The following is a 27,094-nucleotide window of genomic DNA, read 5'->3' as shown; positions in this document are numbered from 1 at the left end:
ATAATCCAACACTAAAACTGAGAAAGCAATATAAAAAAATCAAGCAAGAACAGGAATTAATTTTTAGTATGACAGTCACTGGCAGAGATATCAATCCTTTCAATGGCACAATTTTAAAGACCAGAAGTCATGCCAGGTCCAGTTTGGTCTAAGAGAATAAATGGTGAATATACACAATGTCTACAGGTCAAATAAAAATAGAATCTGAGCAGAGGCAATCACCCCTCAGCAGACAACAAGGGAAAGAGGAGTCTGGCATTTGTGGCAGAAGACAGCTGGATGCCTGCAAGATGCAAACTGACAGTACAATGTACACTGACTACATGCTGCTTATTTAGTCCTTGATTATGCACAATCTTAAAAGCCCACATATGAAACAGTGCTATCTATTTAAATATATATATATATTATTTAACACAAGTTGCACCTGTAAAAGAGCATCAGAAAAAAAGATTTTTCTGAAGTATTTTATTTTACCAAATCTGCATAAAGCAGACACTGACCAAAGTTAAATTCCAGAAACATGTTTCTTGCTTTCTGAGCAAACTTGTACAGATCTTGATTCTGTGAGATATTCACTACCCAGATGACATTATAAAAGTGGAATTTTGCACCCAGAAGATACAAAACAGACTTGTATTAAATAAATGTAGGAGGCATTGAAAAGAGTTTTTAATGAAGATATGTATCTGATTTCCTCATGGACAGAAGATGGGGTTCTCAAAGAATTCTGAAAATGGAGGAAAAGAGTCCCTCCATTTTCTTGTCTCCAAAACAGACAAAATAATCTCTGGGGGTTCATAGTCACAGTGAAGGGCACTGAATTCAGGCAGTATTTCCACACACTAATGCCCAGAAACTCTGATTATCTTCACATTCTGTCTTACAAACAGGCCTGATTCCTTCCTTGGAAACAAAACATAAGAAAAAAATGTAATCAAGAAAATGTTCAGTGTATATAATTCAGGGTTTTGTAATGGCTCCTCCTGTTCCAATCTGTCCCCTAAGAGCAGCAGTGCCTGGGGCTCCTGTGTGCAGGCAGGGCTGGAATCTCCAGGTGCAGCCATGCAATGGCCTGGGCTCCTCTCTGCTTTTACAAAGCTCTTCCCTAGAAATATTGAAGTGACCCTGGTGCAAAGGATGAGGCCTCCTAAGTTTCAATACATTGGCCACAGCCAGATTCATTTCACCTTTAGCTTGACTGTGATGGTAATTGTTCTTGAATATTGAGATCATGTACAAACATAGGCAATGACAGAGTCACTGAAAAATTCATAATATAAAGGAACAGACCACAGAACAGGTGTAAATATAATACACACAAGTAAATGACCATGGTGATCTGCATAACTCTTCAAAAAAGGATTCTGAGAAAGATTTTGTTCTGGGAAATACACAAAAAAAATCACGTGCTGGTCTGAATAACCAAAAAAACTCTGCTGGAAATTTCTCAAAGTACTCATCTTTCATGTTTGAAGTATTTCTTATTCCTAATCATAGAATCTAGAAACACGACAGCAAGAGCTGCCTTTTTTAGGTCTTTTGTCTTACATGCCTATCCAGATCCCCAAAATTGTGCAATAATGAGAAAGTATTATTTTTATTCAAACTAAATGTCTCAAAAACCTCTGCTTATAAATACTACTAAGGTCATTTACCCAAAAAGCAGGAAAATGGTGGTTCATTAGCAATCAGAACTGAATTATTGATTCATCTGACCAGGTATTTAAAATCAATAATATGTATTGATCTAGTATTACACAGGCACTGTATGAGCCTCTCAGATTTCAAGGGAAGTATTCCCACAGACACTTGACAAAAATATTCTGGAGCATTTTCACAGGTCAAACAGAGTGTGAACTGAGACCTTTCTTTTTAACATTTTCAGTATTAGTACAACTGTTCCATAGTCAGAAATAAATTCCTAATCACTAGTTTTCTTTTGCAACAATATAAATGCACAAGAATAAGATTATTAATATTTAAGAAAAAAAAGCCTTACAATATACAAGAAAACACTTTAGTGCACTATATGGAGAGTACATTTTTGAAGGATTGTAAATGTGGGAATAACCAAATTTAAACTTCTTAAAAGAGGAACTTCAGCCAAGTAGACATCTTAAAATGTGACTCCTGCTAGTTAGCAGGAGTATCAACTCTTCTTCTCTATCATCTTGTCCAAATAAAAGGTCCTTTATACTGCCAGTAGTGAATTGAATTTAAAAATGTTATAAGTACATTTGAGCGTGTTATCAAAGTGACCATAGTGATAATATGCATTCAACTGCTAGACACATACCAACTATTTATATACTTGCTTCTCTATTTATAATGAAGAAAAGACAAGAGAGTGTGGAACTAACATGAGAAAGTTGTTATGTGGGGAGGCAGAGTCATGTAACCAACAGGAGACTGAGGCAAAACAGGTGATTTGTAACCAGAATGTCAGAGGAATTAAAGGAAGCACAGCAAGAAGTCTTTGCAATGAGAACATGCCAAAAAATAGCAGAGCAGGAATTTTTTGTCTTCAGTTCTGTCTGAAAATTACAGTGGATTTCTTGTCTCAATAGGCTCTCCTTGGGAGGACGCGCCCACCCCAATGCTCCAGCTCAGCTCTCCTGTGCTTGCATACTGCCACATACTTTGGAAGTCACAAAGCATTGCCTCAGCTTTCTCTCTCGTAGGACCAATATTTATGTAGTCTGTGAGAGTGTCTGTGGGCCTGGCCTGAAGGAAACCAAACATGGACCTGTTCCAAAGGCCACTCATGTCAATGGGAAAATTCCCATCGATGTTTGTGTACTTTGGGTCAGACTTTGTAAGCTGAAAACTTGAAAAACTCCCCTTAGTGCTCCAATTAGGGAGATGCCACAAAGCACTAATAAGTTTTCAGTTTTCTCATTGCCATTTTGACAACCTTTACATAAATTTAAAGCATTTTTAATGCATCAGATATTACAGCCATAACACCTTCAACCCCATAAAGCACCACTACAAAATATAACTATTTTACACAGAAAATTTCTGCAGTCTTTCAATACACAGTTTTTAAGTTAAAAAATTCTCCTTTGTTAACCTGAATCCTGCCACATTACTTGAACAGCAATTTTCACTTGGAAATACACAGAGTAATATCCACAGAGATGTATTTGCTGGACTTCCCATTATTACAATAAAATGTTATTTAAAGCTCAAATTATTAATGAAAAAAAAAGAAGAAAATATAAGGCAAATCAAGCACACTCCAAATGTGGCTGGATTAGACACAAACCAATGAAATATAGCAGTGTGCAGAAAGCACAGCCTGTAGAAACTGGGCATATTATGGAAAGAAAAAAAATCAGTCACCCGTGCAAAATTACCCCTATTGGCCATCTGAGAGCTCACAATGAAGTCAACTGTAAAGGCAGCTGAGACCAGCAGACTTCACCCAATTAAAATATCTGGGGGAGGGAGAAAAAATATTCAATGTATATATACGGGTATACAGATATTTGGCAAAAAGCCACTAGTCCAAATTTAGTAATAGTTTATATCTTAGCTGTCCACTTCAGTAAAGCCATGATAAAATTATTTTCTCTGTGTCTGTACACTTGTTTTGGTACACACAGATAGATTAAACCAGGAAATGTGTCCTTCTGAACTGGGTAGCAAGTGAATATCTCCAATAAAAAAGAAGAAAATGCAGATTAAAAAAATCTTGTGAGTTGTTTTTTATCTGAACTTCAAAATCCGGGAAATGCTTGTTCTAACATAGGTGCATATACCACATACCACTCTCTCTCGTTGGATGTAAGGTCGAGGGTTATGTTGAACAATGCTATCATATTACTAAATTTACATGACAGGCTTTTATGATATCACAGTTTTTCAGAGCAGAGGAACAGTATTTTATTGGTTTCTTCCTATTTCTTTCATTAATATGCTAAAGAAGGTTGGGAAATGATGCTGCTATGTTACTCAGACTATCTATGCCAGAAAAGTAAAATTTCAGAGGGATGAGAGCATAATCAGAGCTCACTGACTTTCCCTGGCCCCAACTCAGTACACAGAGCTTGGTTACTTGCAACTGAGCTTCAGTGCTCTTCAACCAGAAACACCACTGGAAAATGCTGACAAAAGGCAACTGTGGTGCTCATTAGCATATTTATAGGATTACAAAACATTCCCAGCTTTAATTCTATTTCTTCACTTGGTTCTTTCAGCAGCCTGGAATGGAGGAACCAGGTACATCAGTTTGTATCCCAGCAGTGCCCAACAAACGTGTGCTGGGTTTGTGTTCAAACTCCACTTTTCTGCCCTCTGAAAGGTGCAGCTGTCCTTTAAGGCAACAGAAATGTCTGGCATGTGATATGGGGATTACCAGTCAGCACTGAAGCTGCTCCTTCCATTGCTTTTGAAATCTGCTTGGGGAATTGCAGATTCCCAAGGGATGGAATATTTTGTCAGCAGTACTGGTAACATGCAGAAGTCAGTGGAAGACAAGGTACCTATACTAAGATGTCACAGCTATTATTACACTAAAGGTGCAAACAAATTCAAATTTTACAAGCTCCTTTACCTACAAAAACTAGATTTTGAAGGTACAAGATTTGCATTTAAAATTTTGAAAACCAGTGCAGCATTTGGGTCTCCAAATTAGGGAAAATAGGCTGCAAGATCTCATTTAGAAATGCATTGCACAGAAAGTGAAGTTCATAAGACTGTGGCTTTGACTAGTCTTAAAAAAAAAAAAAAAGAGCTTCAAAGAAGAAACTGGAGGCACTGGAGGAGAGCCAAAAAAGTCATACTCAAATATGGAATATATTAAAAAAAGCTGGATTCCAGATAGAACAAAAACAATAGTCCTCTGGGTTTTTTTTTTGTTTGTTTTGGTGGTTTTTTTAAGCATTAAGACTGCTTGGCACTGATAAATCCATCTAAACAGTTGGGATAAGGATGATTGCCATCAAGATTTGACCAGCACTTTTAGAATATTGTCTCTTACATATTTTTAATCCTGTTAAAAAAATTGAAACACCTTTAAAAATAGAAATGAAAGTAACAATAAAGAACATACAATCAATTACAATTTAAGTGTGATAGCTGGAAGGATATAACAATAAACTATTTATGACATATCCAGGACATAATAATAAATTCTCTTTTTTTATTCTTATTTAATATTGCAGCCTTTGACTTTGCCCCTATAGTATTTACTTCAGAAGCAGCATTTTTTAAATCTGAAATTTTAGGATAAGATCACTAAAAGTAGTTATTTAATATTTTATTAATGATTAATATATAATCATTTTAATAATTATTATTTTAAGGGCGTACTTGTTTAGAGGATTTAAGATGAAGGGTATCAACTTAAGTAGGAGCCTGACACTCCAGTGTCCTTGTGGAGCTGTCACCACGTTATTTAGGAGCACCACCACTAACAGAAGCTATGAGTCATCCAGGCTGTGATTCCACACTGTATTTCTCTTGTTGGCAAAGCTGACTTAAGCAGTTCCTGCCACCACCTCTCCATCTTAGCAGCTCATTCTATTCCCCTTGCCCTGAGCCCTTCATTTTAATCCTTTGTTTGTGCCAATACACAGGTTTGCCACTCTCCAAGGTGAAGCAGACTGGAGAAATTATCTGCTTTCAATAGCTGTACAAACCTTCCTCACACATTTTGGCAGAGAGATTCCTAACTCAGAGTAGAGCCCTGCTCAGAATAATCAAGCACCATACCAAGCAGACAAGGTGGTATTAGGGTGCCTACAAGCAGGGTGGGGTGAAGAACAGGAGAGAGCAGGGAACGTTTTGTTCAACTCCAAGAGAAATGTTTGAAAAACCGTGACCTTAAAGATTTTATCTTGGGTACAAACATCCATCCACAAACCCACAGCACCAAAACTGCTGTACTGGCCAAGGGAACAACCAGGCTGCAGTTCTGCTCACTTTACAGAGCACTAAACCACAGCCTTAAATGGGCATCTTGTTGGCAAGAACTGTGTTTGACAGAATGAAACAGATGTGTCCCACCAGAGGCAGGTTTGAACAGCAGTGCCAAGGACTGCACAATGGCTGGAGGTACCAGAGTTGAGATGAAATGGGTCATTCTCCAAAGGGGTCTTGTACTGCAGAAATGTCCTACGCAGTTCTCACCACATGATCACCTCTCAGGGAACCAAAGTTAACCAATCAAAGTTAACCCTTTGGACACAATTGCCAGCTTATCCACAAAGACCTGTGATAAGGAGCTTTCCTCTTGCTCCATTGGTGTCTCAAGGTTCCAAGCGCCACATGTCAAGAATTGAAAAAAGTTCAGTTTCCACTTACATCATGTAACAAAGTAAATGTATCTACAAAGATATTAATCTCTACGTTTTCACCAATTATCAACCCAGATTCCAGTTAAGTTTTCAAATTGAAATTTTTCTTTAAAATCTGAACCCCTCTTAGTTTCTTATTCCTTCACTGTGGACTAATCCTTTGCTTTTCTCACACAGCAGCTGTATTTTAAAGTAAATGCAGTCTCAAGGACAGTAGCATTTCTTTCAAAACTATTGTGCTGTTTGGTTCTAAGAAAATAACAAGGACTATATGATTGAGGCTGCCAAAAACAAGTGCTGATTTCTCAAAGTCATAAATGTCTGCAGAAATGCATCCTGATGCCATGGATTGTTACAGGTATTTTGAAAGCAGCTGCTTACAGTTAGAGAAGAATTTCTTGACTATACTCCCTAAGATTTCCATAGGAGAAAGCAGCACTGAAAACATTGCTTTTCTCCTTAATGCAAAGATGTTCATAATACTACCAGACTATTAAAATGTCCTGCATTCTACATTTAAAATGTTTATGAATTCAAAATTAATTTTTCTGTGAGCAATTCTGGTACAAAATACCTTGTAAGTAATACACTGGCCAGTTAGAAACTATCACATAGTTCTTTGTTGCACACAGTAAAGGGCCTTTTTGAGGTCACAGCTGCAACATATTGAGGCTCTATTACTTTTTTAGGATAGCAGAGGCAAAAGAATAAAAGGAGAAAAAATTAGTCTGAGTACTGCAATAACTTACTGGTCCTTTAACCAGTCCTTAACAAAAGGAATGGAAAACAATTCCGTGAATGACTCATCCTTCCTCTTTGGATTATTGCTGAAGAAAAAGAAAAACAACTCATATTAATTTAAATTTCAGCTATTCAATTTGCAAATTAGTGCCTTAGAATCACTGAACATACTTAGTAGCAAAAAACATGATTAACTTACTTGTATAACCACTCAGTTAGGAAATCAGAGGGAATAAATGTGGTTCTTTTTCCCTAAAGACAGAAGAAAGTTTCAAATTATTTATTATCTTTGGATTGGTCATATGTTTAAGATAAATTGACTGCTTTTGTTAAATAAAATATACAGTACATGACTATGTCTACGCTTTATTGCTACTGCCAACAGTCAGTGGCTCAGCCAAAACTTTTAGAAATTTTGTGGAATTATTTCAAGACAAATGATGAGTGGGAAAATTCTACATATATTATCTTGATATTTGCTGCAGTATATCTAGAACAAAGATCTCTGAATGGTGCTCTAAGAGGCAATGTCATTGTGAAGAAATTAACAGAACTCATTCATACGTGAAAATATGTTGTAAATTCCTTGCCATTTTGTTTAAAGTTCTATTATTAAGTATAATAATATAACTTAATTTCTTAATTTCTTCCAAGAGAAAGAGGGAACATTGATTGGATATTGTTTCCTCCTGCATGGAACCAGCTTGAAGATGTTGTGAATACCCACAGGCAGAGTATTGTATGGCTGCTCTGACCAAATCATCTGCTGGGTCCAGAAAGGAAGGCAAAACCAAAAGAAGGCTTTTGTCTGTCCACAGCCACAGAGACCATGGACATTACAGAGAACAAGGTAAAAAGTTCAAAACCTGGAACTTCACAGAAAAACATTTGTGCCCTTTGCTTCCAGTTCCCAAACTTAACCAACAAAGAGGATTTTTCAAAATGTTTTGCAGCAGGTTGTCCTTAGGGACTCAAGCAGCCAGTACCACAGCCAGCCATTCAAAGCCTGAATTTTGATAAAGCCAGAATGGATTAGGAAATCCTTTATTTTTAAAAGCATTTCCTCTGACATTCCATCTTGACAGATTGAATGTATAAATGATACAGGTGCTCATTCTGCTTATCACAAACCACTGTAAGCATAATGTGGAGAGCAGAACATGGAGTTCTGGTTGGAATAACAGAAGAGCTGGAGCAGCAGCTTCAGAACCCCTCAGACATGAGATGTGCTCTGGATGGACACAGTCACAGTGAACCCTAAAAGACATCGAGCCCCTGCAGCCCCGGGGCACCAAGTGCTTCATCACAGTAGCAGCCATTGAGCTAAAAAAACAAGCTGAGCTCCCAGCCCAACACTTGCCCTGTCAAACGGGAGATTCAGCTGTAATAATTCCTTTTAGGAGAATAACTCACACTGGTCAAAAGCTTTTGTGAAACTGCTTAATGTCACAAAAGAGGCTGAAGTATTGATTAAAATGTAAGAGGTTAAGATAGTACTGCCACTTGCTAAGGAAAATACAATAAACATGTAATTGAAAATCTGATGCGTGAAAAATTACTTTATTCTATTCATTATCCTCAGATGTGAACAGAGAGGCAGGAAAAAATGTTCTACATAGAATAATTCTTTCAGTTCATGGGATATGTCATAATTTGGGGGTCAGCCACAGGTGAAGTGGAGGTGAAGAGGAACATTGTGTGAGGCACTGACTGCCCAGGGGAGAACACAGGGCAGGCTCGTAGCTGGGGGATGACAAGTGTGAAGTTTAGTGCTGGACTGCAGGGCAGTCCTACAGGATACCCAGGAAAGCTTTTAATCTTCCAGGAGAATCTTCCCCTTGGTAGAAATACAGTCTGACTCCAACAGGAACAAAAAAAAAAAAAAAAAAAAAGAAAAAAAAGAAAAAAAAAAAGAAAAAAAAAGAGAGCTTTAAAAAAAAAAAGAAAGCAGAAGAACAGAGGATGACATCATCATAAAACAATATTAATCCAGAGCCATATGTGCCTTTATGATCTGTTTTGTGACAACCAAAGCTTTGGGGTACAGGTAGGGCTCCATTAAGTGCTTGGCTGAGAAGAAACACAGATCCTCGTGCAATTTTCACATTTATGCTAATACCAAATGCTGCTCCAAGAAGCCCAACAGCTAAACCTTAAGAGACCAATACCTTCACTGCAGAGCTTTCTATGAGTCACTTCAAATGTTAAATGGACAAATCTTACCTTGCACAGAAGCTGTAAGCAAGCAGCAGAGTCTGAATGTCACTGTACAGCTATTCTCAATCACAGGATGAAAATGGGTCCCATTACTTAGGGAATTGTTTCAGAGAATAAATTCTACACTTTGACAACAAAATTTGATTTAATCTAGCAGTTGTAATTTAATCTGTTTTAAATAAATTGCTTTTCCTTTGCAATGGGAAAAAATTATCAGAACAGTGTTCTCAAAACAGCCATCACCAAAGTGATCAAATTCATCTTGTTTTATCCTTTTAGAGGCAGTGAACTTAGCAGAGAGGAATTCAATCAAGCTGAATATTTTTTATTTTCTTTGCCAGGAAACAGTTTATTTTGCTAGTGATTTAAATCATTAGTTTCACAGCAGTCAACATTTATAAAGGGAAAAAATTACATAAATTGACCTGCCTTTGACACATTCCTCCTATGCTGCATGAATCCGGATAAAAAACAGGAAATATCTGTACAATGTGCATTGTTAACCTGCAGATGTGTTTATAAATTGTTTATATTCAGAATTCATTTTCCATTAAATATGATATGCTTGGTAATAATAATGAAAATATACTGGTGATTGGAAGATGGCAAAGTCATTAGGAAACCTCCTTCCATTCCCTTTCCCTGATCTATCATAATTTTAAATATATTCCATTACAGAGCCTGATACAGCTTCCTCCTTTTGTGATAGCCAACTAGAAAGAAAAGTCAGAGTTACTCTAATAAAAACATTTATACATTGTTCAGTTTAATGCTGAAAAATGAATGCATTAGTTGGTTCTCATGAAAGAAAAGATTTAAGAAAATAGTCTTTCCCCTGTAGGCATTTGACAGCAGATGGGATAAAACACAGGAGAACTTATTATAGGAAAAAAAAAATCAGTGAGGGAATACAGTGGGCAACCTAATAGGTTTCTTTCATCTCTAATTTAAAAATGAAGCTTCTGCAGACTGTTCTCATATTTATGTCAGTTTGAAGTCTAGCAGTTGGTGGTTTTTCTTGGCTTTAGCTTTTCAGAATTTTTGTATGCATCACATAATGCAAGAGAGCCTATTTTAAATTAAATGTATAAATTGTTATGTTTCTTTATCACCTTTCAAAAAAGATCTTTCCTACACAAATCCCTGCTTCCAGCATAACCATTTCCCTTTCCTGACTTTCCTATGTGATTGCACAATTCTTCCTCTCCAGACATGGATGCACCTTCTCTGATCTCTCCCTTGAATTCCCCTGCTGGCCCCAGGATCTGATTTCCTTAACACAATTTCAATTGCTCAAAAGCTCTCCTATTTACCTTTTCCTTCTCTTCTCATTCATCCTAATTTACTTTCAAAACATGAAAACCTTTAGTCTCTCTCATCAAAATCCCACTCTTCTTTCTCTCTCACCATTCCCTCTCTCTTCTCCCGGGCTCATTCAACATTGATTGCAGTCAGTCCGAGTATTCCTCCCTCCCTTCCAGTGCTTCTTCCATTTATCTTCCACTGCTTTGTTCTGTGTAAGTGCCCTTTACAGGCTTTAGTGACTCATGTCTAGCCAGAATTCAAACCCAGTATTCTTTTCTCATCCTTCATGATTTCTGGTAGCTTCATCACAATTAATCTTCATGTCCTGTTTTCTCATGAACTCCATGAATCTTTTGAATCTTTGTTGTCCTCTCATTTTTGTAACCTGTACTCTAATGTGTTTATCACAAGATCCTTTCTCCCTGTTCCTACTTTGGGTTGTATGGACTCTGCTTTTGATCCTAAAATTCAGTTCAAGTTATTTCATTAGCCATTGTAACACAAATTACAGCAATTGGGTTTTTTTCCCTCCAAATCCATACATAACTACATATTTCTTACCAACTAAAGAATAACTAAAAGTCACATATTTATGCCAGATAAGGAAACAGAATGTGCAAGTTCAAGTACCTGGACACCAATGGAAAGGAACATAAATATTCAATTATATGGTAAGCATAAAGAGCTATTGTTTTCCTAGTTATTGTTCAAAAGGAGGAAGAAATGAGGTCACAGTGGAAAACTATCACCTGACCTCAGCTTGCTTTCCTGAGCTTGGCTCCCCAATAGCAGGGTATCTCTTCACATAAGTGTGTTAGCAAACAATTATTTTTAAATCTGCATTTTTATAAACTCATTCATGCCAGATACTCTGTTTTCTAGTTAAATGGGATTTACAGAGAAAAACAAGCTAAAATAGAACATTTTTCTCTATTACAATGCCAGACCAGCAAAAATAATTGAGTCACAAAGTAAAATTCAAGTTCTGTACATCACTCTCAAATGAGTGAAATGCATTAATGTGAAAGGAAGCCTGTTCCTCTAAAACACAACAGTATTTAGGCTAGATACAATCAGACATTTAAGGAGGATTTGTAGAGAGCTAGAGATTGTCATAATGATCAAGTTCATGTAGAATGTAATCTGTTCTGAATTACTGGAGAAAATAACATTTAAAGCCAGATCCAAAAGAACCCATGATATGTTATATCATATTATTATGGATGGTTTTCTTGCAAAAGACAAATTTTAAAAATACTTCCTGTGAAATATAAAGGCTGTAACTTCCAGCCAGTGATTTGAAATGAAAACTACAAACTAACCTCAAAACACTTCTCCTTCTCTGTCTCATGCAGAAGTGCAGCCAGTCCTGGTAAGACCACTGGGAAGATGTAAAACTCCAAATATTCTCGAGGAGAGCCTGAGCAAAACAGGACAGCCTTCACTTACAGCTAAGCACTTGGATTTCACAAAAACACCACCATAAGATAGCATAAAATCAGTACCAGTCATTTTGTCAGTACCATCACAACTTGGACAAAGCAGATTCATTCCCTTCACATACAGTCACAGGTCTGTCTTCACAACACAACACAAACTTGGGTAAATTTCAAACTAAATGTGCACCAATACTGCAAACTCAGTGTGCCTCAGAGATGTCAGATTTAGTTTTAAGGGAATAAAGTCAGACACCAGAAGCAGTTTAGTCACAGAAGTGAAAAGCTCTGTGAATTAATTTACCCTGACAGGAAGAAATTAGCCTGTGCTTCACTCAGTGGTGCTGCAGTTAGATCACTTTGGTATCTCATGCCCTTTGCAATCTGCATTATCAGAGTTAGTCATAAAACTGAATTTCTAGACAGAGGAAAAACCAAAGGTTATATTTTAGTGTTGCTGTGATTTCTTTGTCATAAATTGTTCCACACTTGCCATATCCTTCAGAGATTTTAACATGACTCCATGTACCCAACCCTTCCCCTCTCAGAGGGCTGCCTGCGTTGGCACCTCTCACCATTCAGGCACTATTCAGGTTTTGGTGTGATCAGCACAGATTAAGTCCTAGGAGTGTTCTCTTCTGACAACACAGCTGAAACACTGAATTTATTCTCAGCTTTATACCTTTAATTGGTTCATATACTGCCAGAAAATGCTCATAATTGGGAGGACACTAGTTATGTAAAAGCCAAGGGTAACGCTGCTTCTGACTTGCACCAGGAGCTCCTAATGAGCAAGAATGAATGGAAGAGAAGACAAAATGAAGGGCTAAAATGCATAAAAACACACTGCTGCTTAGTAAATTTATTATAAAGTATAGGAATTGATAAAAGTGGAAGAATAAAACTTCAGAGCTTCTTCCATTCCCGTCTGTAATCAGGTGGGTAAAGACAGTATTTTGACAGCAGTTTTCAAATTCAATTGTCTACTTAGTCTATTGATCCTAGTTTTGCATTATTAAATCAGAGGAAGAAATGCCTACCACTTCTGATTTAAGTGCCTAAATAAAAGGCACTTATTCAGAAGAGCACAGAACTACCTTAGCTAGTTGATGGTTTGTAATGCATAATTTGATATTTCTTCCATTGACCAAGTGGCCAAGCTGGCTCCCTGTTTTCAGGGCAGAGGCCTAACCATGCAAATTCCCCACAAGCAAAGCAGTTGTTGCTGCTAACACTCTAAATTAAATAAATTACAAATCCTTGCCATATGCAAGACAAATAATCACAGCAGGGTTCAAGGTAATATACTCCTACTCACATTTTTTTGGATCAGGGGGTTCTCCAGGGGGAGCTTCCCCGAGTATGGGAAGCAGATATTGGGCTGCAGGGGCAGAAAAAAGTTGTTCCATAGGAATAGCTGCTTCCAAAGGCACCTGCTTAAAATAAATGTATCCTGTCTAAATACCCCAACAGAGTAGACAAAAAAATGCAAACAAAGTAAACAGAAAAAAATTTATAAGGTCAATTAAAAATTATGGAATTAATTAAAATGTTGTATTATTTATCTATTTTCTGAATCCTTGAAAATATATAATTACACTTTAAAAACTTCTGCAGTTTCCAACACAATAAAATCATCCAAACCTAACGAAGGTATATGACTCCTTTTAACAGAATATGGTGAGATATCACAATTTTAAAAATATTTTATCCATTTCAAGAAATAGTAATTATTTGGAAATTAATACTGGTAGCATTTTCTGAATAAGTATTTTCCACTCAGAAGCTTAAATCTCTCTTTCACATTGTTCAGAAGTCCTGGCATTCACCTTTTAAAGAAAATAAACTTTTCTTGTTAGCATTATCCAAGTTGTTTTAAATACAAACAATTATTTGGAATATTACATTTGTTGGTTCAAAGAAGTTGTTTGAAAAATAATAGTTTTGTTTTCATTTTATGAATGAGTCTACCCTGTGGGTACCTAATTTTCACATTTAGTTGTATAAAATATTTTAAAAACATCTCTATGGAGATTTTTTTACTTGAACTGCACTCACTGATTCTTGTTTTGATTCAGGATCTTGTTTTGATTGAGGAACATCTGAAACTTGAGGCTGTTCTGCTTCATGCTCTAAAACTAAAAAAAAAAGAAAGCAACATTTACCAGGAGACTCTAAAAAAATATTTATTTTCCTCCTAAACCAACATTCTTTTAAGGTATTTATTTAGGTTTGAAAGAACAAAAGTTAGTATGCAATAAATATTTGTTTAACATTTAATCTAACGTTTTGAAACAAGCAAGAACTTAAGAGACTCTTGTCATGTCTTCTCTTGAGCTTTCAGTCAAGTGCAAGGCTCTCACTGACAAAAGAACCCTTTATTGGGAAAAAGGTTTTTAACCAAAATAATCATACAAAATATTTCAACAGAAGTAGAATGCACATGCTTGCACTGAATTAACCATTGTTTTTACTAGTGGACAAGACTACTTTTCACAGTGGATTGCTCTATAAACAATTAAGTCCCACGGACATTGCTAAGTATTACTGTCTCCACTTTGGGAAAAAAAATAAGAAAACAAATAAACCTACACAAACAAATAAAAAAACCGACGAACTAAAAGCTGTACACGACCCTCAAGGATTACTGAGTGACTCAGGCTAAGAAAAATAAAGGATCAAGACAAGGACATGAGAACACCTCCAGCTCCCACAGCGCAGCCCCAGCAGCGCACTGAGGTTTGGGCACCACCAAATAAATCCATGGGTCTGCAGGCTTGGCTTGGAACAACCCACCTCCCTGCAGCGCTGAGAATGGGCATTTGAACGCAAACCGCCGGCTCTGGGCGCTAATAAGTGCTGAAGGAAGATAACCCCGCTGGAGAAGCGCAGTGCTGGTCTCCCAGCGGTGCAGTCTCAGCGTTCTCAGACTCTGGGAGAAGCGCAGGGGCTCTGCTATCAGAATGCTGCTCTGAGAACAGTTTTGTATTCATTTAACGTTCATTTAACCAGCACCGACACAGCCGGTCTGCTTTCCCGAGGTAACACCCGACTGCCCCGCTGGACAGCCCACAGAGCGCCGGGGCAACACAGCCGGGCCCTGACCGCCTCGCAGCGGGGCACACACGGAGGGCGGCTGTGGGGAGGTTACGGCAATAAAAGCAACGGAAGGCCCACGAGCAGGACCGCTCCTGCCGGCTTGGGGCACTCTGTGGGGCGGGCACGGCCCCCTCAGCCCGGGGCGGGGAGGGGCCCCGGGGGCCGGGGCAGCAGCGCGGGGCTCGGAGCGGGGCCGGGGCAGCAGCGCGGGGCTCGGAGCGGGGCCGGGGCAGCAGCGCGGGGCTCGGAGCGGGGCCGGGGCAGCGGCGCGGGGCTCGGAGCGGGGCCGGGGCAGCAGCACGAGGGCTCGGAGCGGGGCCGGGGCAGCAGCCCGGGGCTCGGAGCGGGGCCGGGGCAGCGGCCCGGGGCTCGGAGCGGGGCCGGGGCAGCGGCCCGGGGCTCGGAGCGGGGCCGGGCCGCTCTCCCACCTGCGCCCGGCCCCGCCGCCGCCATGGCCGCGTCCCGCGCGTTGCCGGGCAGCGGCTCCGGCAGTGCCCGCGCGGGGCGGGCGCGGCGCGATCGCTTCCGGAGCGGCGGCGGCGCTGCACGTGGCCGCGGGAGGTGAGCACGGCACGGGACGGTACGGGGACCGGCCCGGTATGGCACGGCACGGCACGGCACGGCACGGCACGGCACGGCACGGCACGGCACGGCCCCGCCGCCACCGCATCCCGGGCCGGGCCGGGCCGTGGCGGGGCCCGGAGCGGGCAGACTCGGGCTGACTCCCCCGGCCCGCGGCGGGCCCGGGGCTGAGCGGGGCCTGCACGGGCAGCGGGGCCCCTCCGTGCCTCCCTGTGCTGGGCTGGGGCTCCCCGGGGTTTGACAGCGATAACAGTGGTGTTATTGTAAACCGAGTGGCAATCATTGAGTTTATCGGTAAGTGGGTGCTAAAGGCATCTGTGTTGTAACCAGTTCATTGGCGTAAGTGTCGTGAGCAAAGAAACGGAGAGCAAGGATAAGAAATCACCGATAGAAGGAAATTTAAGGTAATGATTCCGGTGCCGTAGAAGGGTCGGTAATGCTGAGTGGGCTGTAAAGCGGTGTGAAGTTCTGTGCTAAGTGAAAAGTCACAGGTACCTGGAAAACTACTCTGATTGTATTTCTGTATACACATGGATATGTTCTGCCCTTTAGGAAAGATATTTGGAGGGTAGGTATTTCTGTGGAAACCTTCTGTTCTGCTGCTGCGAAACAGACAAATAGAACCTTACAAACTAAGATAAGGTGCACTAAACAACATGATAAAACCAATCACCCCAGTAAACAGTATTTTCTGAATGTGTCTGTATGTCAGTACATTCTGGTTCCCATCATGGAAGGCAGACTGAAATTAGAAAGAATGTCAGGGACAATGGGAGATCAGGAATGGTTTCAGAATAAAGGAAGACCAAGTAGATTGGGACTTATATCATCTCTTTGAAGCAGTTCGCTAATAGCCTCATTTCCTTTTTTAGAATGATAATAAAGAAAAAGAGAAAAGAAATTTGTGAGGAGCCTATTCAGAAAAAGAAAAAGTTGAAGACTACCATTAAAATTGGGGAAGATGTTCAAACTGTCAGTGAAACTAAGGACAATCGCCATTTCAAGAAAAAGACGAAGACAAGGAAAAAGGAAAATTTAAAAGATGAATGCTTACACAAATGGCAACCAAAGAATAATAAGAAAAAGAAGAAGAAAGTTGGCTCTGAATTACTCAGAGAAGATAATTTAGAAAGCTTTGTGAATATAAAAGGTCATTTGGATTTACAACTTCAAGAAAAATCAGAGAAACAAATTAAAATAATCAAAAAGAAGAAAAAAAAAGTCCAGTGTCATTTCTCCTTGGAGAATAATGAGAGTAGTGATGTGGAGCTTTCAAATCATCGCACAGATGGTACTAAGAAAAATGAATTATCTTTAAAAAAAAAGAGAAAGAATACTGCTTCAGATTTGGAATTGGATGGTGAGGTAACAAAGAAAAAAAAGAAGAAATACCGTTTTTTGTTAGAGGACATCCAGGACAGTGAACAAAGGCAATCTGCAAAAGTCTGTAAAAACCCCCACCAATGCACTTCACAAGAAGCAGTTTCTATGGGTGAGGACTATGACACAGATTATGCCCAGAGTGGTGGGGAGAGTTATGTGAGAAGAAAAAAGAAAAAGAAAGGTAAATCTGACAATTTTTTAGCACTGGCAGTTAATGAGGACTACATGCATCGAGTTCCTGGTAACCCCACTGCATTAAGTGACTTCAGAAAAAGGAAGAATGATAATTCCTGGGAATTTACATTGACAAGCAGAGAGGAAGAGGACAAAATTAAGAACTTTGGGCGTATCAAAGAGATGAAAAAGAAGAAAAAAAAAGCTGTTTCTTCCTCAGCCTATGAAGATAAGCAAGACCGAAGTCACTGCATTCCTGATAAGCATCTCCCAGCACAGCAAGAAGTTGAGCTTGAGGAGGAAGAGCTGTCTGGAAAGAAACACAGGAAGACTTTAAAGGATAATAATGAAGTCAGTAAGAAGAAAAAGAAGAAGATTAAGAAAAAGGAGAAGGAAACAACATACTCAGAAGTTTCTTTAAACAATGACAGTGCTTCTAAAAGCCAAAAAACACTGCTAGAAAGCCATAAGAAGAAAGAGAGTGAAATGGAGCGAGCGCAGTGTGTTACAGGGGACACTGCAGATGGGGCATTATGCAGTAGTAATCCTGTACTGTGTGACAGGAAAACGAAAAAAAGGGAAAAAGTACCACCACAGGACTTAGCTGAAGAACCAGGTTCAAAAGCAGTTGCAAGAAAGACGAAGACAGAATCGCCATGGAGTGAGTCAGCGGTAAGTTGTGGAGAGGAGAGCAGCTTTGCTCCCTGCTGCTGAGGAGCTGGAAGCCTTTGGGGCAGAAGCTTTGCAGGCTGCTCTGCCTGTGGGTAGCACTGGGGTCCCTGAGGGCCCCACTGGCTGTGGGGATCAGGATCAGCTGATGTATTTCAGCAGGTCCTGGTTCAGTTCCCAGGACATTCTGGGCTGGAAGGGACCCACGTGGATCATCACATCCAGCTCGTAAAGGAAGGGCCCATACGGGGATCAGAGCCCAGCTGAGCTGATCTGTGGGGAAGCACTGATGCCTGCTGCTGTCACCATGCAGTGTTACAGTTGTGAAAATGTAAATATTACCACTAGCAGCAAGTATTGGCCCCAAAATAAAGTGGGGTTGTACAGTCATAAATGCTCAGTTGCTCTTTGCAAAGTGGCAACGCTCTTCATCAAACAGGAGCTGAATTCCATGTCATTTACCCTGAGCAGTGGTAACCCTGGCAGCATCAGTTCATCTGTTTGTTGGACTTTCCTCAAGCTTTGCTGCTGTCACTGCTGGAGTTAGGTAATATGAGAAACAAAGGGGAAAGTTAGCCAAAACCTGTTCACTAATTCCAACAAAACAACAGAGAAAAAAATCTTAGGAATCCTAAGTGTAGACTGGACCAAGAGCATTGAAATACAAATTCTGGTAGAAAAATACTAAGACCTAAACATACAGTTTTAATTAAAACAATAAATCTATGCAAAAAAAAAAAATAGATGTAAGAACTGTGTGAATTGTAACTGAGGATAACTGGGATTGTATCCTGACTGACTGGTAAAGGAAATCCCATCCAAGAGTCTTGCAGTACTTGCCATTTCTGAGGTAAAATTATCATGGGGAGGAACTGATGAAATATTTGACATATGGACTTTTTTATTTATATAATAAAAAATATATAATATTTTATATCAAATATATTAAAGTTAAGGGTGCCAAAAGTTAGTGCCTACATGCCCAGCTTCTGTTGTCATCATTGGAAATTAAGCTGTGAGACGCTCAGAAAATCAAGAGGTATCTTGTATTTTTAGCTGTTTAAACTTAATTTTGAAAATGACACATTGCAAGTTACTAGGAGGTTGTTTTTATTCCTGTAGGTAATAGGAAGCTGCACTCCAGTTGCTTGCTATCAAGAATTTTGAATGCTTGGCTTATTTAAATTTCAAGCACTAGTTAAGAAAGTATCACTGAAGAGTTTTGCAAGTTAAGGGTAGAGTAAAGCATAATGCAAGCTGCTTTTCACTTCATTTGCTTTGTCATGCACTCAGACGCAGTTACCTCAAGTTCTATGGAAACCTGGCAGCTGCCTGGTGTCTAGTGCTAATAATTAAATGGAGATTCATGTGAAGACCCAGATACAGGCTTTTTTCACAGGGGCTTGTGAGGGGAGTGTGTATGCTTATCAGTCATGAGGTGAGCAGATGTTTGGGGCTTTCAAGTTGGATTTCTCCTTTTGACCTTTCAAAAGGACAAGGTGGTTTTATTGCTGGATATATTTTGTAATTAAATTGGCATTGCCTTTTTGAGATTGTCGGACGTTATTTGGATTTTACAGCTGCCTACATTGTGTGGAGGCCAGATAAGCCCTACAATGACATGTAAACTTCCATGACCAGTTAATATGGAAACCACAGCAAATACCTTGCAAACTGTTGAGAAGAAGGGAGTAGAGTGATGCACGGTTTGTTCCTCTTTTCCATAGGCAGCTCCTTTAATAATAGAAAACTACTCAAAAGAAAATATGAAGATTGAGAGATCTGGGTTAAACAGTTCTAGCGAGTTCTAGTTCCTGCCAGGCTAAAAGACCCTGCACCAATAAATGGCTGATAATGTGCTTTTGCATTTAACTGTGCACAGTCCTGAAATGTTTTAATCTACAGCATGTCACATGCTCTGCATGCCTTGAAAAACCCTCTGTTGGGCTTGCCCTGCAAGTAAAAGAGCAAATTTTAAAGATGTGGAGTGACACCCACTTAGTGGTTGGTGTTTTTCTCGTTGGATCCCATTGCAGTCAGCTCAGGCAGTGAGGAGTGAGGACTCTTTACTGCTTTGATGCTGTTTGCCAGCAGACAGCATAACCCTACCACATGGGAACATGCTCATTTTCCCTTAAGTTGGAGGGAGCTTGGCACACCTCCATGGGGTACTTTTTTCCACTCAGTAACCCTCAGCCTGTCAGCACTGTGCTGGGAATGAGCAGGGATGGGGGTGCTCCCTCCTTCCAGCTAAAAAGAAAAAATATGCTGCAGTTGTTTGCAGAGTCCTGTCAGGACAGTTTACCTGCTTGTTTTAATGGATCTGAAAAGACAGTACCAGGCCATCTAGAAGTAAATTGGGGGTTGTTTTTGGTTTCTTCTGTTCTTCCAAGAGCATGAGCTGTCTTTCCTGCAGACAGTGTTCTCACATTTTTAATAGTGCATGTACTTGTGTGTGTGTGAAAGCAGTGTATAAAAGGTAGCTTTGGAAAATGAGGTAAATCATTGATAGCTTTTAATATAACTAAAGCCTCAAAAAAGTAACAGCAGGTTCTGCTGACAGAAGTATGTTACAGATCTTTTCCTTGTCATTTTCCTGGCTGCTTCATGCTTGGTTTATTATGTTAGCTGTATCAATAGATCTTCTCTAAGGCCACTTTTTCCAGGCTGGTCTAAAGCTTATGGCTCTCATTTACCACTATCCTGGACTTAAAACTTACCCTGTTGTACCGGATGCCCAAAAAGCTTCTCCTTGTTACGCACTTGGAAGAGAAAGGCTGGGGGCAGTGGCTGAGGCACGCCAGTCACTGGGAGCTAAAGCTGCAGCAGGGCTGCGCTTGGTGGAGGTGTGATCAGGACGTGGTTGTGTGTGGACTCTCAGATTTACCTCCTGCCATCCAGCACATCCATTCCTTCTGGAGCTGCTCTGTCTCTTCCATCAGCTCCCTGTCGTTGCTCTCAAAGGTGGAATGATGTGCTGCTGGCTGCCATTGTAGGGGACAGTTCAGGTATGAGTCCTGCCTCTCCCTGTGCTCCTTCCACACTGGGAGCTCCCTGGGCACCGTCATCCACAAGGGAGCACAGTGCAGCTGCCTCTTGGTTGGCTTTTGTTTATTGTTTCAGAGAGATGTTTATTTATTTTACCTCCAACTTCTAATTTTTTTTTTAACTTTCACTGTCTCTGTGCCTTTTTTCAAGTATAAATTTAAGCTTTTACAAAATGGTTTAATTTGAAATTACTCTGCCTGCAGACATTACTGTGCATGCCAGTGTTGTTGGCAGATCCCTATTAATGTGTAAATCTAAAAATAATTCATCGTAATTAAAATAAGAAAATCTCTGTGAGGTTCTTCCATAGGAATACACAGATTTAATTGGCATTTTCATCTTAGAGCTGACTATTCCTTCTTGCCCCTGAATAGTACTACTGATTGCTTACTGTTTTAACTACTTTTGTGGTAAGAGCTGTGTAAATTCCAATTAACCAGAATGTATAAAAATAATCATACAAGCTTTTTCCTGTTCTACAGGAACATCTAGATGATGGTGTAATTATTGTGCAGGAAAAGAAAGGAAACTGTGATGAAATTAACATAGACAAGGTATGCTTTGTCCTAACTGGGTAAGATCTAAAGCAAGTCAGCATTTAACATATGCATAGGAATTGATACCAAAAAACTGCTTTGTTGCTTATCTGTACCTAGATTGCCCCAAAGAAAGCTCTGCTTAAAATGTGCTTTATGAGTGGGTTAAGTCCAAAATGTACATTAATTGTCAGAAGTTACTTACTAAATTAAAGGCACATTTCTTTGTGCCTCTCATCAGTGTTGGCAGTTAGAAAATTAGACGTACCTGATACAGAAACCACTCATTTAACATACACTAAAAAATTACAGTTCTCATGTTGAGTGTGTGAAAGGATCCCATGCACCTTTTAATTATCCTTGCAAAATTCTGAAGATAACTAATTTTTTGGTTTTCTCTTATTATTTCATTTTGAATTAATTGTCATTTAACACATGGGACACAGTCTAATGCTGCACATGGAATTTTTCTGCACACTAGGTGAGGCGGCAGGCCCTGCAAGAAGAAATTGACCGAGAATCTGGCAAAACCAAAGCTCTCAGTTCCAAAGTGGGACAGGTAATGTATGAGTTTAGACCTCAGCCTGATGGAAATACTGCCTCCCAGGGCAAGTTCCTGTAAGAAGCTCTGTGCTCTTTTTTGTATGTGGCTCATGTACAACAGTGTTCCTTCTGACTGCAGATTTCAGGTCATGCTATAGAACAAGTTGGTCCAATGCCAAGAGTCTGAGAGCTGAGCAGTGAACTCCTTGCCACTGCACAGTGCTCTAATTCCCATCATCAGTCCTCAAAAGCAACATTTTTCTCTGGTTCCTCTGGAGAATGAGGCATCAAAAATTGCTACAGAAGCATTTTCTGCTTACTGTGAAATACAAGTAATTTTTGGGCTATGGATGCAGCAGTCACTGAAGTGTATCTGATTTCTTATCTGCAAGGCTTTGCACACATTCAGCAACAGGGACACACCTTGAAAAGAAAAGGGGGTGGCAATTGTAAACACACTTGTGTGATATTTAGAGTCGGTCCTCTCATGGCTTCTGCATCTTCCCTCCACCCCTTTGGAAGATGATTCCTGATTCTTTGCTTTTGCATCCTACTCAGCCTGGCTCCTGACAGATTCACAGTAAGGTAGTGGAAACTTGCTGCAGTGTTTAGCCAGGGGTAAGAAGACTGAGGTGGAGAGAAAGCTTTGCTAGTAATTCAGGCTTCTCTTGTTTTACAGGACTGCCAGAATGCCTAGAAAGCTGGAATATGCCTCAAAAAATGCCAAAAACAACTTCTGTAGATCTAACATAGTGGGAGGGAGTCTGCATAGCTCTGGAACTACAACTGTCTAATAGACTCTGAAGTCATTGAGAAAAATGACATCCTTGGCAGGAGATCTCAGTTATTTGGCACTGATCTGTCTCTGTTTAGTAGTATGCAGAAGAATAGAATCTGTGAAAACTTAATTCATCAGCTCCACAAAGTGAGCTGGAAATGCTTCAGCAAAAGCTGGGTGTAGTGCCTGCCAGCAGCTCACTTAAAAACAGAGTTTTGACAAGTCATAATTATATTTGCATCTGTGCAGATGTCTCCCATTGCAAAGGGAGGATTTATATTTCTTTATCTGTGTCTTGTGTGTATCTGGATGTGTGCATGTATCTGTGTCACAGACTGGGCTTGTGCAGCACCTTGCAAGGTCGAAAGGCTGAACTATTATGGGTAGCTTTCTTTCAATAGCAGGTATTCTGGCCTGTGATAGTGAATGATACTCCAGCCTTGCATTTTTTTACCTTTAAGAACCCCTGCTGCAGCTTGCCTGCAGTTGTGTAGCGTGCTGTGTGTCATGTTGGCTGTCTGCTGGAGAATGACTGTTTCATGCAAGCTGCAACTGTTCTGTTGGAAGGATTTCAGGCTGACATAAGCATATCACTGAATTCACTTTTTTTTTTTCCTTTGATGTAGCCAGCTCAGTCTGTTTAATTAATAATTGGACATTCTGCTATTTAGTATCATGCCCAATTTTAAAGAAAAAATTCTGAGTAAATCCTGCCAAAAACATTTATAAGTGACTGCAGAGCTATAGCTCAGGAGTCAAATACACTTGAATAATGAAGCCTGTTCTTAAGTAAGCCAAAAGTTCATGAACTCTGTAAATCCTACAGTGTATCTGGGTTTTCCACAAACAGCTGAAATCTCATTTTGGCTGGATATTGCCTCCTCAGAAAGGGGCCAGAATCTGCAGACAGAACAAAAAATCTTGAAGGGGTGAAGTAGTTCAGAGAGTATAGTTAAATGCAAGTACAGTAAATACAAAGAGCACAGCAAACTGCAAGAGAGGAGAGGCTTTAAGAGAACTAGAATTAGTCCTGTTGGATAGGGGAGGCCCTCTGGTTTTGCACCCTTGCAATATTACTTGTAATTAGTAGGATTAGAATGCTTAAATTTAAAAGTGGGTTGAGAATTACTTAAAGCTTGTAAGCCAGATTGAACAGTGTCCACAACTAACATAACACTGCTGAAAAGAGCAGCTCCCTAACTCGGCAGTGGAAGAATGAAAAGATGACCCTACAAAGTGACAGTAGAAGAGGATTAAGGCTGACAGTTTTCTTAGAATAGGAGATGCTGTCTGGCTCTTGGAGCAGAGAGGGTGCAGAAAGCCAAGATTGCTAAGGACAGAGGGGAAGGAGAGTCTCCAAGCTCATTAACCCCTGGCTGCAGGTGAAATGGCTGAAATGCTGATGAAGGTGCACTCAGGCAGAGTTGGGTCAGTCTTTTACCAGATCCCTGGAGAGGTACTGCCCATGGAATAACACTTCCCAGCTCTGTCCCCCTGTCAGGCTTTTGTGTTCTGTTCTCATGGTACCCAGCCAGAAATTGTCTTCCTTGGTCTTGGTAGTTTTAAATTTTAGTGTTAACTTTGTTTTGCCTTACAGGATATGAAGCTTGGACAGTGGAGTACAGCTACTTTTAAAAGTTCTGAGCAACAAATGAAGTTTTTTAGACTAATGGGTGGCTTTAAAAAGGGTTCTGTGCCTATTCAAAGTCCCTCAGCAAATACAAACAAACCAAACATGGCTCTGAACCAGGAAGGGCAGGAGAAGTTACAGCAGGCTCTGAAGATGGAGTTTGATAAAGCAATGGACTTGAAGCAACACAGAGGAATTGGTCTTGGATTTCAGCCTAATGCCAACAAAAAAGTATATATAGACAAATATGCATCTAGATCCATAAAATTTGAAGATTAAAACTCAGAAGTAATAAAGAGCGTGAAATTTATTTTTGCCTTCTACATCTCTTTACTTGAAATAAAATAACAAAATGCTGAAGAAATTTCATTTATGAAGTACTTGAAGTACAAGTTTTCAACTGCATATACCAGTGGAGCTGGGTCCTCACTTCACCCAAACAGTAAGTTTTTCAAACCTTTATCATGTTTATCAAGGCAAGAGACAGCCTCCTTCAAAGACTGAAGATGTGTGCCATGCCTGCAGTTAGTTGAAATTCAGTAATTTTTTTTAATGCTGATTTAATAAACTTATTTTTTCTATATCATAAATGACTCAAAAGGATTTTATTGTTTTGTAAAATCTTCACATTTTTTATACTCAGTGGTACAAAATGATGGTGCTTTACTTTGAAGACACACTAGTGGTGTGCCCTCAAATTTGATGAGGGCAGACTTTTAACTCAGAAAGTAATTCTTGAAAATCTAACATCTTCCTTATAATAACAGATAGCATTGAAGATCTCTATATTTGAACTATGTTCTGACAGTTGGATTTTCAATAAGCAGCTGTTATCTAAAAATGAAAGTATAAGATTTGCACAAACAGAACTACTACATTTCTTTAAGACAGCTTCACTTTTCCACAACAGTTTTCTGCAATGAACTGCTCCACCTGAAAGCATCTGCCTCCAGCAGAAAACACACTTAACAAAACAGCACTTGGTTCTGGTGCATTTTGGGCAGCTCTGGAGAGGAAGTGAAAATTCTGCTGAGACTCCACTTAAGGGGTTGCCATGAATCCATTCCTGTATCTGGGAAGAGGAAGATGCTCTTCCTGCAGGGTCTAAACTTCTTGGAGAAAACTTTCTCCTTTAAAGTGTCATTTAAGCCACCACTACCTCAATATGATGCTGATTTGCATCAGTGCTCTCAGTGTTCAGCACCAGCTTCCACCAGCCCTTCTAGGTTTTGGCTCTTGCTGTACTGAAATTCAGGTAGTAAATGTTCTGTTTTCTCTTCTGGTTTGAAACAAATACTGAATTCAAGCCCTCAGCTACTTGCCTGGCAAGGAGTAAAAAAAAAACACTAAGCAAAATTAATAGTAGATGTAAGGTCTTAACATGGTTCCTTACCATGGGGCAGAAGGGATGAGAGAGATTTTATTAGAAATAGTAACAGTACATGTAACTGAATTCCAGAAGGGTAAGGTGATAGATTTGTATACACAAACACCCCCAGAACACACAGATGAGCTGCAAATTGTTTCATTCAGTGATAGTGCACTTTGCAAATATAGAGGACTTGGCATAATTTCCATTTTCCTTTCCAACTCTTAACGATTCCTTCTATTATACAAAACATCACTGGACTAAAATGCAAACATAAACACGTCTATGTAAATGTATTCTAGAAATTAGAACAGTAACACCTCAGCCATTTTTCTCTGCTACTGGAGCCAGTCAGGCAAATGCTGGCAGCATTCCAAAGCAGAGGCACAACTTAGTCTGACTGTTGTATGGAAATGCTGCTTTCTGCAGAGGAGAATGACTGTTCTGCAAGAGGGATGAAGTTTTAAGGCTGTGAACTCATTTGTACAGATTATCTTCCTTTTTTGTTAAAATTACAACAGATCTCAAAAGGCTTTTGCAACCATAGAGGTTCAAGATACTGCTTACTGAATGTAAATCAGCATTTAAAATAACAATACTATGGTAAAACTGGATACAGAAACTCAGGTTAAATTATTGCACTCAGAACAGTTTTACCTTTGCTGTGCCCAAGTAAATTTGTCTCAGTAAGGAAAATAAAAATACACTGAACTCCTGCAGTGAAAATGTAGATGAGTGATTTCTGGCCTTGGTTCCATGCTCCCTTGTGCAGGTGTCTCTGGAAGAGGCACTCATCAGGTCCTGGACTGCAGAGGAAGCCGGAGGGCCAAGTCTGTGAAATGACTCATTTCAGGTTGTTTGCTCCTCCTCTTGATGTACTCTAGGGTTTTCACCTAGATTTGAAAAGAAAGGTATTTGGAGATTTTAATTGTCTTATTTCACAGCCATCAGTTCATCTTTGTGAAGGTGTTTTATCATGCTCATTATCATGTGTATGTTTCTTACAGGCTCTCAAATGCCACTTTCACCAGGCAGTTCCTCCACAAAATAAAAATGCAGTACTTCTCTTTAAGCTAGTTTTCTGTACTGAACAAAAAGTTAAGAACAACCAACACTTTCAGATTTCTTAATGCCTTATATACTATTAAAATTCTAGAAAGATACAGACCACTTGAAATAAGAAAAGCTGCTTGTTCATTAAGAAGCATTTAGAAGAATAACTTGTTGGGGTTTTAAGATAACTTGATTTTTTTTAAGTTAGCTTGTAAAGAGAATGAGG

At 39.7% G+C, this 27,094-nt stretch overlaps 3 protein-coding genes across 9 annotated transcripts in view; 1 reads left to right on the top strand and 2 right to left on the bottom strand.

Moving 5' to 3' along the window:
* The window catches only part of IQCK (IQ motif containing K), a 34,998-nt gene extending 20,006 nt beyond the window's left edge, over positions 1-14,992 (bottom strand). Inside the window, exons 1-6 of the mRNA XM_030285287.4 lie at positions 14,801-14,992; positions 14,048-14,142; positions 13,323-13,437; positions 11,891-11,988; positions 7,246-7,298; positions 7,055-7,132 (exon numbers count right to left, since the gene is read on the bottom strand). Of these exons, the coding sequence (XP_030141147.2) occupies positions 7,055-7,132; positions 7,246-7,298; positions 11,891-11,988; positions 13,323-13,413 (320 nt within the window). The 5' untranslated portion in view covers positions 13,414-13,437; positions 14,048-14,142; positions 14,801-14,992. The remainder of the gene's footprint in view (positions 1-7,054; positions 7,133-7,245; positions 7,299-11,890; positions 11,989-13,322; positions 13,438-14,047; positions 14,143-14,800) is intronic.
* On the top strand, positions 14,919-24,756 carry KNOP1 (lysine rich nucleolar protein 1). Of its 6 annotated transcripts, none has more exons than XM_072935572.1 (5): positions 14,919-15,045; positions 16,558-17,914; positions 21,442-21,513; positions 21,977-22,054; positions 24,414-24,756. In XM_072935572.1, the coding sequence occupies exons 2-5, from the start codon at positions 16,559-16,561 to the stop codon at positions 24,723-24,725; spliced, it is 1,818 nt and encodes a 605-aa protein (XP_072791673.1). In that variant the 5' UTR covers positions 14,919-15,045; position 16,558; the 3' UTR covers positions 24,726-24,756. The 6 variants fall into 6 exon arrangements, with proteins under 6 accessions (XP_072791673.1, XP_030141143.4, XP_072791670.1 ...); XM_030285283.4 differs by lacking the exon at positions 14,919-15,045 and adding an exon at positions 15,512-15,664; XM_072935569.1 differs by lacking the exon at positions 14,919-15,045 and adding an exon at positions 15,644-15,700.
* Positions 24,736-27,094, bottom strand: part of VPS35L (VPS35 endosomal protein sorting factor like) — a 45,365-nt gene continuing 43,006 nt past the window's right edge. The window contains exon 31 of one of the 2 annotated variants that reach the window (XM_002197928.6): positions 24,736-26,708. In XM_002197928.6, coding sequence (XP_002197964.3) covers positions 26,610-26,708 — 99 coding nt within the window. In that variant the 3' untranslated portion in view covers positions 24,736-26,609. The remainder of the gene's footprint in view (positions 26,709-27,094) is intronic. The other variant, XM_041719047.2, reaches the window with a different exon arrangement.

The sequence above is a fragment of the Taeniopygia guttata genome, chromosome 14 (genome assembly GCF_048771995.1).
Source record: "Taeniopygia guttata chromosome 14, bTaeGut7.mat, whole genome shotgun sequence".
Classification (NCBI taxonomy): domain Eukaryota; kingdom Metazoa; phylum Chordata; class Aves; order Passeriformes; family Estrildidae; genus Taeniopygia; species Taeniopygia guttata.
Note: the sequence above shows the minus strand (reverse complement) of the source record. Positions and strands in the feature narration are given on the sequence as shown.